We start from the raw sequence: 11,195 nt of genomic DNA, 5'->3' as shown, positions 1-11,195 counted from the left end.
GATATTTTAGACATAAAGTACACCACTCCCTAGTCTCCTTACCATTATAGGGTACACTAATCCCTAGCTGTATTTTTCAATATAGGGCACACCACTCCCTAGTTGATAGTATTTTAGACATGGGGTACACCACTCTCTAGTCTCCTTACCAGTATAGGGTACATCAAATCTTTAGTTGTATTTTCCGACATACTAGTTGATGATATTTTAGACATTGTATACACCATTCCCTAGTCTCTTTACTAGTATAGGGTACACCAATCCCTAGCTGTGTTTTCCAACATAGGGTACACCACTCCCTAGTTGATTTGAGTTTAAAGCAGGGTACACCAATCCCTGATATCATTGCCAATTGATTTAAAATACATGGTATATCACTCCTTGATATCATTACCAATTGATCTTAGATGCATGGTACACCACTCCCTGATATCCTTTCCAGTATAGGGTACACTAATCCCTAGCTCTGTTTTACAATATAGGGTACACCACTCCCTAGTTAATATTAGCTTAAACGCAGGGTACACCACTACCTGATATCATTACCAATTGATCTTAAATATAAGGTACACCGCTCCCTGATATCATTACCAATTGATCTTAAATCCAGGGTATACCACTCTCTGATATCATTACCAATTGATCTTAAATGCAAGGTACACCACTCCCTGCTATCCTTTTCAGTATAGGGTACACCAATCACTAGATGTATTTTCCAACATAGGGTACACCACTCCCTAGTTGATTGAGCTTAAACGCGGGTTACACCACTCCCTGGTATCATTACCTATTGATCTTAAATGCAGGGTACACCCCTCCCTGATATCATTATCAATTGATTTTAAATGCAGAGTACACCACTCCCTGATATCCTTTCCAATATAGGGTACACCAATTCCTAGTTGTATTTTTCAACATAGGGTACACCACTCCCTAGTTGATTGAGCTTAAACGCAGGGTACACCACTCCCTGATATCATTACCAATTGATCTTAAATGTAAGGTATACCACTCCATGATATCATTACTGTGAACAACTAATTTTTGACCACACCCGAATTCTATACTATTTTAATGTAAATAATTTTTTTAGGTCTAATGTTGATATTTTAAACTTTTATCTTTCTTATAATAGATTTTGTTTGAAAAATAAATTAAATTAAAAATTACAAAAAAAAGTGTTCATATAGTTAGAATACAAGTTTTATTTGTATTTACAAGAGAAAGAAAATTTACAAGCAATATATGGTTTCTTTTAATTAGAATATTAATAAATGATCTAGTGACTTTAATAATTTTTTTATTGTCATTTATATTCTAGCTTAAATATTTAATGTTTCTTGTATTTAATCTGAAATAATTAACTAATATCAAGTAGGATCTTATATTTTTCTAATCTAAAATAGGTGATTAATATTCTTACTTAGGTGTTGTTTTAAATAAGTACGTTACTCTACTATTATGGGCTTTACTAGGTAGTAACTTTTTGAGTAATTCTTTCAAAGATATTTCATATTAGTATAAATAGTTATTTTGCTTTTCTTATTTTAATATTTGAGTAAGTAGTTTTGTTAATTGGTTTCTATTTTGAATTCACATACCACACTATATAATAGATGAGCTTTTAACAGAAAAGGGGGAGGGTGAAAAAAAAAAGAATTTTGAAGAATATCCAAGTGACAAACATTGACAAAAAAATAGAATTTTTTTCATATCCTATATCTTTATCTTTTTAGTCTTCTAATTTTATGTGTATTTGTGTGTCGGTGACGTTTAATGTGATCTTTATCTTATTTAGGATTTTGCTTTGTAGATTAGTTCTTTCCTTAGCTTTTTTTTTTAAATCTTGATTTTGATGCCATAGATAGCACGTGCAAGTAACTTATGCTTAGTTGAATACCCATTTGTTACTAAAGTGAACATTAATTATAAGAAGTAATCTAGTGTATAAGTAGTGAGTTGTGGATCATTTTATCTTTTGTTAGTACTTAACTTTTTCACTAGTTTTCTTAGAAATTGCCAAGTTAAAAAAAAAAAGATAAAATCAATTTATTGTCTTCTCGTTGCAATGGTTATGAAATTTGTTAGTAAAATATTAAGTTAGGCTAGAGGTTGGTAAGTTGAGATTTATTTGGGACATTTGTGTAAGTTTCCCTATATTAATTAGGCTTAGACACATTTTAAGGCCTATTAGTAAATAAATAATAATAATAATAATTAATGAGGGAGCGATACAAGTTGCGTATTGATTCCAAAACCTTTGTGAGAAATAAGTAATTAGAGAGATAACAAATAATTGTGAGGATGCGAGATGAGTCATGAACTAATTTAAGACTCGTTGCAATAAGTAATAATAATGAAATTATACAAATAAATGTCTCGAATCTTAAAGAGACAAAACAAATGAAATACTCTAAAAACACTAGAAAAACTTTAGATGCACTTTAAATATTAGCCCATGTGTTCATACCCGATCCTTGGATTGATATGCTTAAATAATAAAAGGATCATGTGCATATTCCGCATCTCGATGCCTTTAAATTTAAAATAATTATGTTATAACCATGTGTACATTTCGTACCTTGGATTAACATTTAATTTCAAAGAAGTACCTTGTATGCATACCGCATTTGGGTGAACACAATTAATAAAATATAATAAGTAAGTAAGCGGTAATCAATAAGCCACAATCAATAAAATACAAGAATAGCCAAAAAATTGATTTAAGCCTTACATTAGTCAACGAAGCGACCGTGCTAGAACCACGGGACTCGAGGGGTGCCTTACACCTTCCCCTCGGTCAACAGAATTCCTTACCCAGTCTTCTGTTTTTGTAGACCATAAATTAGGAGTCAAACCTTCCTTTTGATAAGGGATTCAAGATAAAAGGTGACTTGGAACACCAAAACTCAATTCCAAGTGGCGACTCCAAATAAATAATCCCTTCTCAAAACGTCACTTCAATTGGAAAAACTCTTCTAACTCAACCATGTAACAGGGTTGTGCGAAAAAAGGAGGTCTGACAGCTCTGGCGACTACGCTGGGGAGTATTTAATAAGAATTCGAGCTTTGTATATTGATTCTTGTTTGGCTTTTATCATGTTTTGGATATTATTGTGTTTGGAAGCCTAATGTGCTATTTGTCGCTTATTTACCGCTTTAATATTTATTTGAACTGTGATATAAACTGTATCTTCTCTCGCACCCCTCTGAGTCTTCTGATAGGTAATTATGTTGTGTTTGCCTACCAGCATCACAAAATTTCTGTCTTGAGATAAAGCCAGTTAGCCTACCAGCTTCTGGTGAAGGATTTAGTCACACATGTTTAGGCGAGAGAGCAGTTAGCTAGCCAATGCTGTTCTACTACTGGTGACGCTTGACGCTCCTCGGCTCAGGTTGTCCACCCGGGTAAGCCAGGTCTAGATACCATCTCCTTTAGGATTTGAAAGCTTAGAAGAACAAGCCACAAGCCAATGAATATCCCTAGAAGGCTATGCTTTATTTGCATCATGTGCATTGAACTTAACGGGACTCAGCACAGGGGCCGGGCCCGTCTAGGATAGGTATCAATTTTTTGGACCAATATGTTCATCTTTATGTGCTATATGTAACATTATTTGGTAGGCTTCACTCAAATGTTGGCCGCCTTTAGGATAGACTGATTGAACAGAGGAGAGGGAAAGAGAAAATTTCCAACTTTTCATAAGATACCCATTTTTTTAAAATAAAATTTTGAAGGATTCTGGTATGTAAAATTACAATTTTCAAAATAGTTTTTTTTAGTTATGTTAACCGAACTACGCGGGTTTGATTCTCACCGGATGTGAGATACGTAGGTAACCTTCATCAGGTTCAACCCTATCTTAAAAAAAATAAAAAAAAAGGTTTCTATGGACTATTATTTATGATTTATTATTTTTTTTCAAATAATAATAATAAATAATATAGTCACTTTGTCAGTTTTTAACCAGTTTTGCCCTTGCATCCGGTCTTTTTTCGAAATAGCCTTGAAACCTTCCTCGGAAATGCAACATGGGAGGCCTTTTTTTTTATTATTTTTTTTACTTGGTTTTACAAAAAAACAAAAAAAAATATTCATTTTGGGCCTTTTACTTTTTTATTTCATGACTATATTACTAATTTAACCATTTTTTTTAGTCCCACAGTTTGGTTTTTATTTTTTATTTTTATAGAAACCCGAGAAATCGGAATTTTTGTGTCAATAGTATATTTGATTAAAACCTAACCCCGTATCTGGATAAACAGGTGCACCATGAGTGGGAAAAGAGGTAAGTCTGAAAAGAGGCCCAGGTCAGAAGGGATACCGGATTTTTATATTGTTGATCAGATACCACAATTATTGTGGGATAGGTGGAGAAATTTTAAGGAATACGAGCGAGACCAGATAAAGAAGTACTTGGGACATTTGGTTCACATGATGACGATCAAGCCCGGTAGGGATGTGATCGAAGCTTTGATTCCGCATTGGGATCCTGAAAATAATGTGTTCCATTTTACTGACTGTGAAATGACTCCGACCTTGGAGGAAATCGCCCATTTCCAGGGGTGGGGCCGCAATCTTCGCCGCCAAAGGCCCATAGTACCAAAAAATGTGAATGAGGGTAAGTTTTTGAAGCTCTTGAACATAAATTACGGACAATATGAAGGTTTAGGAGGCAAGTGGGTTAGGTTGGGATTTCTGTTTCACTTGTACGACCTAGAATGCAATTTCGAAAGGAATGTGGAAAAATTTAAATCAAAGGAAGACAAGGAAACATGGAAGATACACAGAAGGTTTGCATTTATGGTTGCTTTTTTGGGGCGTGTAGTTTTTCCGGAAAGGGAAGGACGAATTGACATCCGCTTGGCAGGTGTAGTGGAGGCTCTGACCTCAAAAAGGGATGATTATACTTTGGCCCCTATGATTCTTTCTTCCATTTTTCGTGCCTTAACTAGATGTAAATTGGGCGCACGAAACTTTGATGGCTGTAACATTCTATTACAGATATGGTTTTTGGAGAATTTTTATCGTCATCCTACGATCACTAATTTTAGTGAGCTCTAGCCCAATCACACTTATGACCACCAGAAAAGAATTGACAAATGTGACTTACCTGAAGGGATTGACGCCTGGAAAGAACTACTTCTTACTTTGTCTGCCAAACAGATCACATGGAACTACGATTGGTTTTCTTCTAAAGAGGTCATTTGTGAGTCTGCATACCATTCTTATTTGGTACTCATAGGATTGGATGGTGTTCACCCCTATGCTCCACTTCGGATAATGCGCCAGTTTGCACGACGACAGGAGGTGCCACCAACATGAGATATGAGCAAGTTCTGTTATGATTTTAATAAAGATCAACTTCATGACGAAGAGGAAATTATGAAAATTTGGCATGCAAGTAAAGTCTTGGAGTTGAATGAGATGGTAGAAGATCGAGATCGTGGAGAGATGATTCCTGAATATATTACTTGGTTTCATGATCCTACGCCGCTTAGAGATAGGCCTGAGGGGTCGAACAGGAAGAGAAATGATCAAAGAACTATAGAAAAGCTGAAAGAGGAATTGGACCATGCTCAGAGGACCATAGCCAAACAACAAGCCCAGAAGAAAGCCGGAGTTGCTCGGATTCGTTTAAATATTGAGAAAGATTATCAATCTTCCTTGAGGGTCATGGATAAAGATATAAAGCAGGCTAAAAATGAGGCAACCCGCTTAGAAGAAGAACTGGCAAACACGATTGGTTTAATCAGAAGAGTTGAGGCAAACAAAAATGCTGAAATACATAAGTTGCAAGAAGATTTGAGTATCATTGAAGAGGATGAGCACCAGCAACAACTGGAGTTTGATCAGCAGAAAGAGAAGTTTGAAACAGAAAGGGCCCACTGGATACGCTCAAAGAGTCAGCTTTATGCACAATTAGAAGAAATAAAAAGGCAGAAGAGGGGTCATCAATACACAGATTTTGAGGCAGAGCGGCGTCAGTGGATGATTGAGAGAGGTGTGTTAAACCGTCGCATTGAAGAATATGAGGGACGTGAGGCTCAGATGGGGCATGCCCTTGGTTGCAGAATTGTCACCTGAATATGGGGCAAGCTAGAGAGCAGGTACTTCGATTGGCAGAAAAAGCACCATATGTTCATGATGATCATCGTCTAAACAATGAGGAAGTTGGTCAACAAGCACGTTCCCTCGTTCCACAGTTGCCGGCGGTGTTTTAGAATTTGTACGAGACTTTGGGGGGAGAGTGGAGGCCAAGAGATGCAGACCATTGATGATATCAGTTTAAGCAAGAAGACCATTGAAGATTAAATTTTTAGTGAAGTCCATTAGTTCTTAGTTTTATTTTTATTTGTCGCATTTTTAATTTTATATTTGGAGTCTTTTATTCTTATCAAAGTTTAGTTTATTCTAGTCATGTTTATGTCTTTAGAGTCAGTAGAGTCAGTTTGTATATATTTCCTTTTCTCTCATTGTATATAAAAAAATTGACTGAAAATGAATGAAAAATATTTTAGTTTGTTTAATTTTTAATTTTTTTTTAAAAAAAAATTAAAAAAAACAAAAATCATCAGAATTGTTATTATTTCTCTATGTAATGGTATGATTCATGTGGCGTCATGATACGTGGGCAATCCTCATCGGATGTGATCATAGCCATAATTAATCTGGGGAAAAAAAAAGAACAGCAAATTCAAAAGGAAATAAACCAATAAGCCGGGATGAAGCATGAAGCCTTCCAAAATCATTTTAGAAATGAAAATGGCATTAGGTGCATGGCATACAATGTGTGATTAATATCTGCAAAATGCCTAACTCTAACACGTTTGTTGTTTGTCATTTTTAAAGAGATAAAGTTAAACAGAGGTGGTTGGTTTGTGGTTTAAACTGGCGACTCATCCTTACAACACGAGATCAAAAGGAAAAAGTAGAATGGCAAACAATAGTGAGAATGAGTCAGATAATGATGATGTCCATGGACAATTGGTCGAACAAGGTTCGAGACTGGTTGAAGAAGTAAGAGTGTTGAAACAACAATTGGCAGAGATGTACCAAGCTTGGGTGAATGGACAAGCACCACCCTCACTACCATAGGGCCTTCGGATAATCTTCATAATGTGTCAGTTGCAAATCAAGTGCCCATCTCCATAACAAGTAACCCATTGTACCAACCTGGATTCAGTCCGAGCATTAACCTTCCCACTATCCCCAGTATCTCCATTCCACGTCCTCCAACCGCACCCCTTAGAAATGACCCACCTACCGTACCTATTGTCCCTACTTTCACCGTTCCTCAACCGGCTCTCGCTCAAAAGCTCAACAATGAACCAGAGTTGAATGCTCATGATGCCCAACATTATTCTCTAGAACTGACTTTCAAGGTTCCAGATTCATACAAGCACACTCCTCATAACATGTTCCCAGTTGAGATCGAAAAGCCCGACAAGAATATGGAACAAGAGGAAATGACCAGAAAAATGAAGAGCTTGGAACAAACCATGAGAAACATACAGGGTTTGGGAGGCCACAAGAGTGTTTCGTTTAACGATCTATGCATGTTCCCCCATGTTCATTTGCCACCCGGCTTCAAGACCCCCAAGTTTGACAAGTATGACGGGCATGGTGACCCCGTTGCCCGTTTGAAAAGGTATTGTAACCAACTAAGGAGAGCAGGAGGTAAAGAGGAATTACTCATGGCCTATTTTGGGAAAAGTTTGACAGGAATTGTGTCAGAGTGGTTCATAGATCAAGACATCTCTCACTGGCATGTTTGGAACGACATAGCTCAAGATTTTGTCCAACAGTTTCAGTACAATATTGATATAGTGCCAGGCCGCTCTTCTCTCGTCAACATAAAGAAGAAACCAACAAAAAGCTTTAGAGAATATGCAATCAAGTGGAGAGAGCAGGCTGCTAGGGTCAAACCACCAATGAAAGAGGCAAAAATGATTGACTATTTTCTCCAAGCTCAGGATCCTGATTACCTCCATTATATGTTAGCCGCCATTGGTAAACCTTTTGCTGAGGCGATTAAGATTGGGGAAATAATTGAGAATGGCATGAAGTCGGGAAAAATTGTGAGTCAGGCAGCCCTTAAGGCGACCACACAAGCAATTCAAAGCGGGTCAGGCAGTTTCGGAAATCGAAAAAAGAAGGAGGAAGGATTCATGATGGCATCTGGGTTCGGGGGAGTTTAAAGAGGAATAGTTCCTTCTTATGTGCAATTCCAACAAGGACAATCCAATTGTCCTCAACATTATTATCCGCCTCAGGGTCCCCGGTACTCAGTTCCCTTGCAACAATACACGGTGTTTAATGCTCTGGCTTATGCTAGGCCTCCCAATCACCAATAATGGCGGGCACCGATTCCACAAGGCTCCCGTCAACTCCGGCCAAATTTTCAGGTGCCATATAATCCTCGTCCCAGACAGGAATATGTGAGAGAACGGGAGCCAAAGAAAGAGTTCACTCCAATTGGAGAATCGTATACAAGCCTATTTGGAAAGTTGATGCAGTTGAAGTTGATTGAACCTATCATGCCGCGTTATGTGAATCCTAATTCAAAAGGTTTTGACTCCAATGCATGATGTGAGTATCACTCTAACACCCAAGGTCATAGTACCGAAAATTGTTGGACATTAAAGAAAGCCATTGAAAATTTGATTGAAGCAAAGGCAATTGTGGTGACAAACAATGAGGATACTCCTAATATCACAAACAATCCGCTCCCAGCTCATGATAATACACATTTTATTGCGATGATTTGTTATGATCGGGATTATAAGCAGTCTAGCAAGACAGAGATGGTTGTTGGAACCATAGGGCAAGAGCCAAAAGTGATAGTAAGCCCGCCGCAATTTGCACCATTGATTATGAAAGGTGCGAGTTTTAGTTCAAACTTGGCAGATTCTGAAAAAATGGTTCTCTATGTCTCTGGAAGCACAAAAAAGGTTGAGGTTCAATTGGGTGGGCCAAAACTTTACATCCCTGGGAACATTCAAAAGATTGTTCCAAATAATGGTTTGAGAAGTATAACAGAGCCAGTTGTGATCCTGTTGCACAACTCCCAGTGAGAAACACAAAAGCTATTCCCTGGAATTATAACAAGACTGTCATGACATACAAAGGAAAAGAGATAGTGGAAGAAATAGATGAAATGGGGGGCTTGACCCGCTTTGGAAGGTGCTACTCACCAGAGGAATTGAGAAAAGCTAAGCAAGCCAGGGAAAGTCACTTGCCAGTGAAAGAACCCGTTGCAGAAAAAGAAGCGGAGGAATTCCTTAAGAAGATGAAAATGCAAGACTACTCAATCATTGACCAATTAAGGAAAACCCCTGCTCAGATATCTTTGTTATCTCTGCTTTTGCACTCGAAAGAACATCGCCTTGTGTTGATCAAAACTTTGAACGAGGCATATGTCTCAGAAAAGACAACGGTGAATCAGCTAAAAAAATGGCTGAAAGATTCTTTGAGGTGAACAAAATTTCTTTCAGCGATGATGATTTGCCTGAGGAAGGGGATGGGCACAATAAAGCTTTGCATCTTATGGTCAAATGTGAAGGGCATTACATAAAAGGAGTCATGATTGACGGAGGCTCAAGTGTAGATGTATGCCCTCTTTCTACTCTACAACAGCTGAACATTGACACTAACAGAATTTGGACTAGTAATGTCAGCATCAGAGCTTTTGATGGTTCAAGAAGAGACACTATTGGGGAAATCGAACTCACCATGACAATTGGCCCGGTTGATTTTAACATTGTCTTTCAAGTGTTGGATATGAAAACTTCCTAAAGAAGGCCGTGGATCCATATGGCCAGAGCTGTACCATCCACCCTACATCAAATGGTCAAATTCGAGTATGACAGGCAAGAAATTGTTGTTCATGGGGAGGACGACTCATCCATCTATAATGACCCGTCCATTCCATATATCGAGGCCAAGGAAGGATGTGAATCCCTCATATATCAAGCATTTGAGGTGATTGAGGTGGAACAAGTGGAAGAAGGAAAACCAATTCTGCATCCCCGTCTTTCAGCCACATCTATGATGGTAGCTTCGCTGATGTTGAGGAACGGCTATGAACCAGGAAAAGGATTAGGATCCTCCCTGTAGGGAATTGTGAACCCCATTGCTCCCTTTTCGAAGAAAGATAAATTTGGCTTGGGTTTTAAACCAACATCAACTGACATAAACAGAGCCAAGGCCCGCAAGAAGAATGGTTGGAAATTGTCCAAACCAATCCCTCACATTGCCTACTCTTTTGTCAAGCCAAAATTTGAAGAAGTCCAAAATCCTTCTACTCAGGATGACTTTGATGAAGTTTGCCAGGGTCTCAAGGAGATGTTCTATAGGATCAATATGGTTCAAGTTGGTGAGGGCCCTAGCCGTGCAAGTGTTCAGCTGATTGGTCCAGATACCTCGCTCAACAACTGGGAAGCAACTCCTCTTCCCATCAGGAAGGAGTCTTGGTAGTCCATTTTGTTGCTTTTTCTGTATTTGGATTATTTTCAGGGTTGTAATCCAGATATTTTAGTTGAATTACTTTGCTTTGATGTTAACCTTTCTATCCTTTCAAATTCAATGAAATGAAGTTCCAATTTCATAGTACAATTCTGTCTTTTTCCTTTCCCTAATTTTTGTTAATTTCTTATCATTTTCAGTTTCGTTAATGCTGGCTTTAAAAACATGACATGCACGCGGAATTCATGCCCAGATCTTAAAAAGTTGTCTAATCTCGAAATAATGAATCAAGAAGTTGAGTATGATGAAGATGAGGCTTTTAAGGAAATAAAAAGAGAATTGGATCAATTTGAGAATAAGCCTAAGCCTAACTTAAATGCAACTGAGGCAATTAACCTAGGAAGTCCTGAAGAAACCAGAGAAACAGAAATAAGCATTCATACTGAACAAAAGACGAGAGTTGCCATAATTCAAGTTTTGTTCGAGTATAGAGATGTATTTGCTTGGTTGTATGATGACATGCCGGGTTTAAGTCTCGATTTAGTGGTCCATAAGCTTCCCACATATCCTAATTTTCCACCAATCTAGCAAAAACAAAGGAAGTTTAAGACAGACATGAGTGATAAGATTAAAGAAGAAATCACGAAGTAACTAAATGCTAATGTGATCAGGGTCGTCCGATATACTACATGGTTAGCAAATGTTGTGCCGCTTCCAATGAAGGATG

The 11,195-nt window shown here is 37.7% G+C and overlaps 1 protein-coding gene across 1 annotated transcript; it reads left to right on the top strand.

The window, feature by feature from the left end:
* Positions 1–5,428: 5,428 nt before the first annotated feature.
* On the top strand, positions 5,429–6,088 carry LOC109210487. Its single transcript, XM_019373909.1, has one exon. It carries the CDS (start codon positions 5,429–5,431, stop codon positions 6,086–6,088), a length of 660 nt encoding a protein of 219 aa, XP_019229454.1.
* Positions 6,089–11,195: the final 5,107 nt, after the last annotated feature.

This window comes from Nicotiana attenuata, unplaced genomic scaffold, assembly GCF_001879085.1.
Source record: "Nicotiana attenuata strain UT unplaced genomic scaffold, NIATTr2, whole genome shotgun sequence".
Classification (NCBI taxonomy): domain Eukaryota; kingdom Viridiplantae; phylum Streptophyta; class Magnoliopsida; order Solanales; family Solanaceae; genus Nicotiana; species Nicotiana attenuata.
Note: the sequence above shows the minus strand (reverse complement) of the source record. Positions and strands in the feature narration are given on the sequence as shown.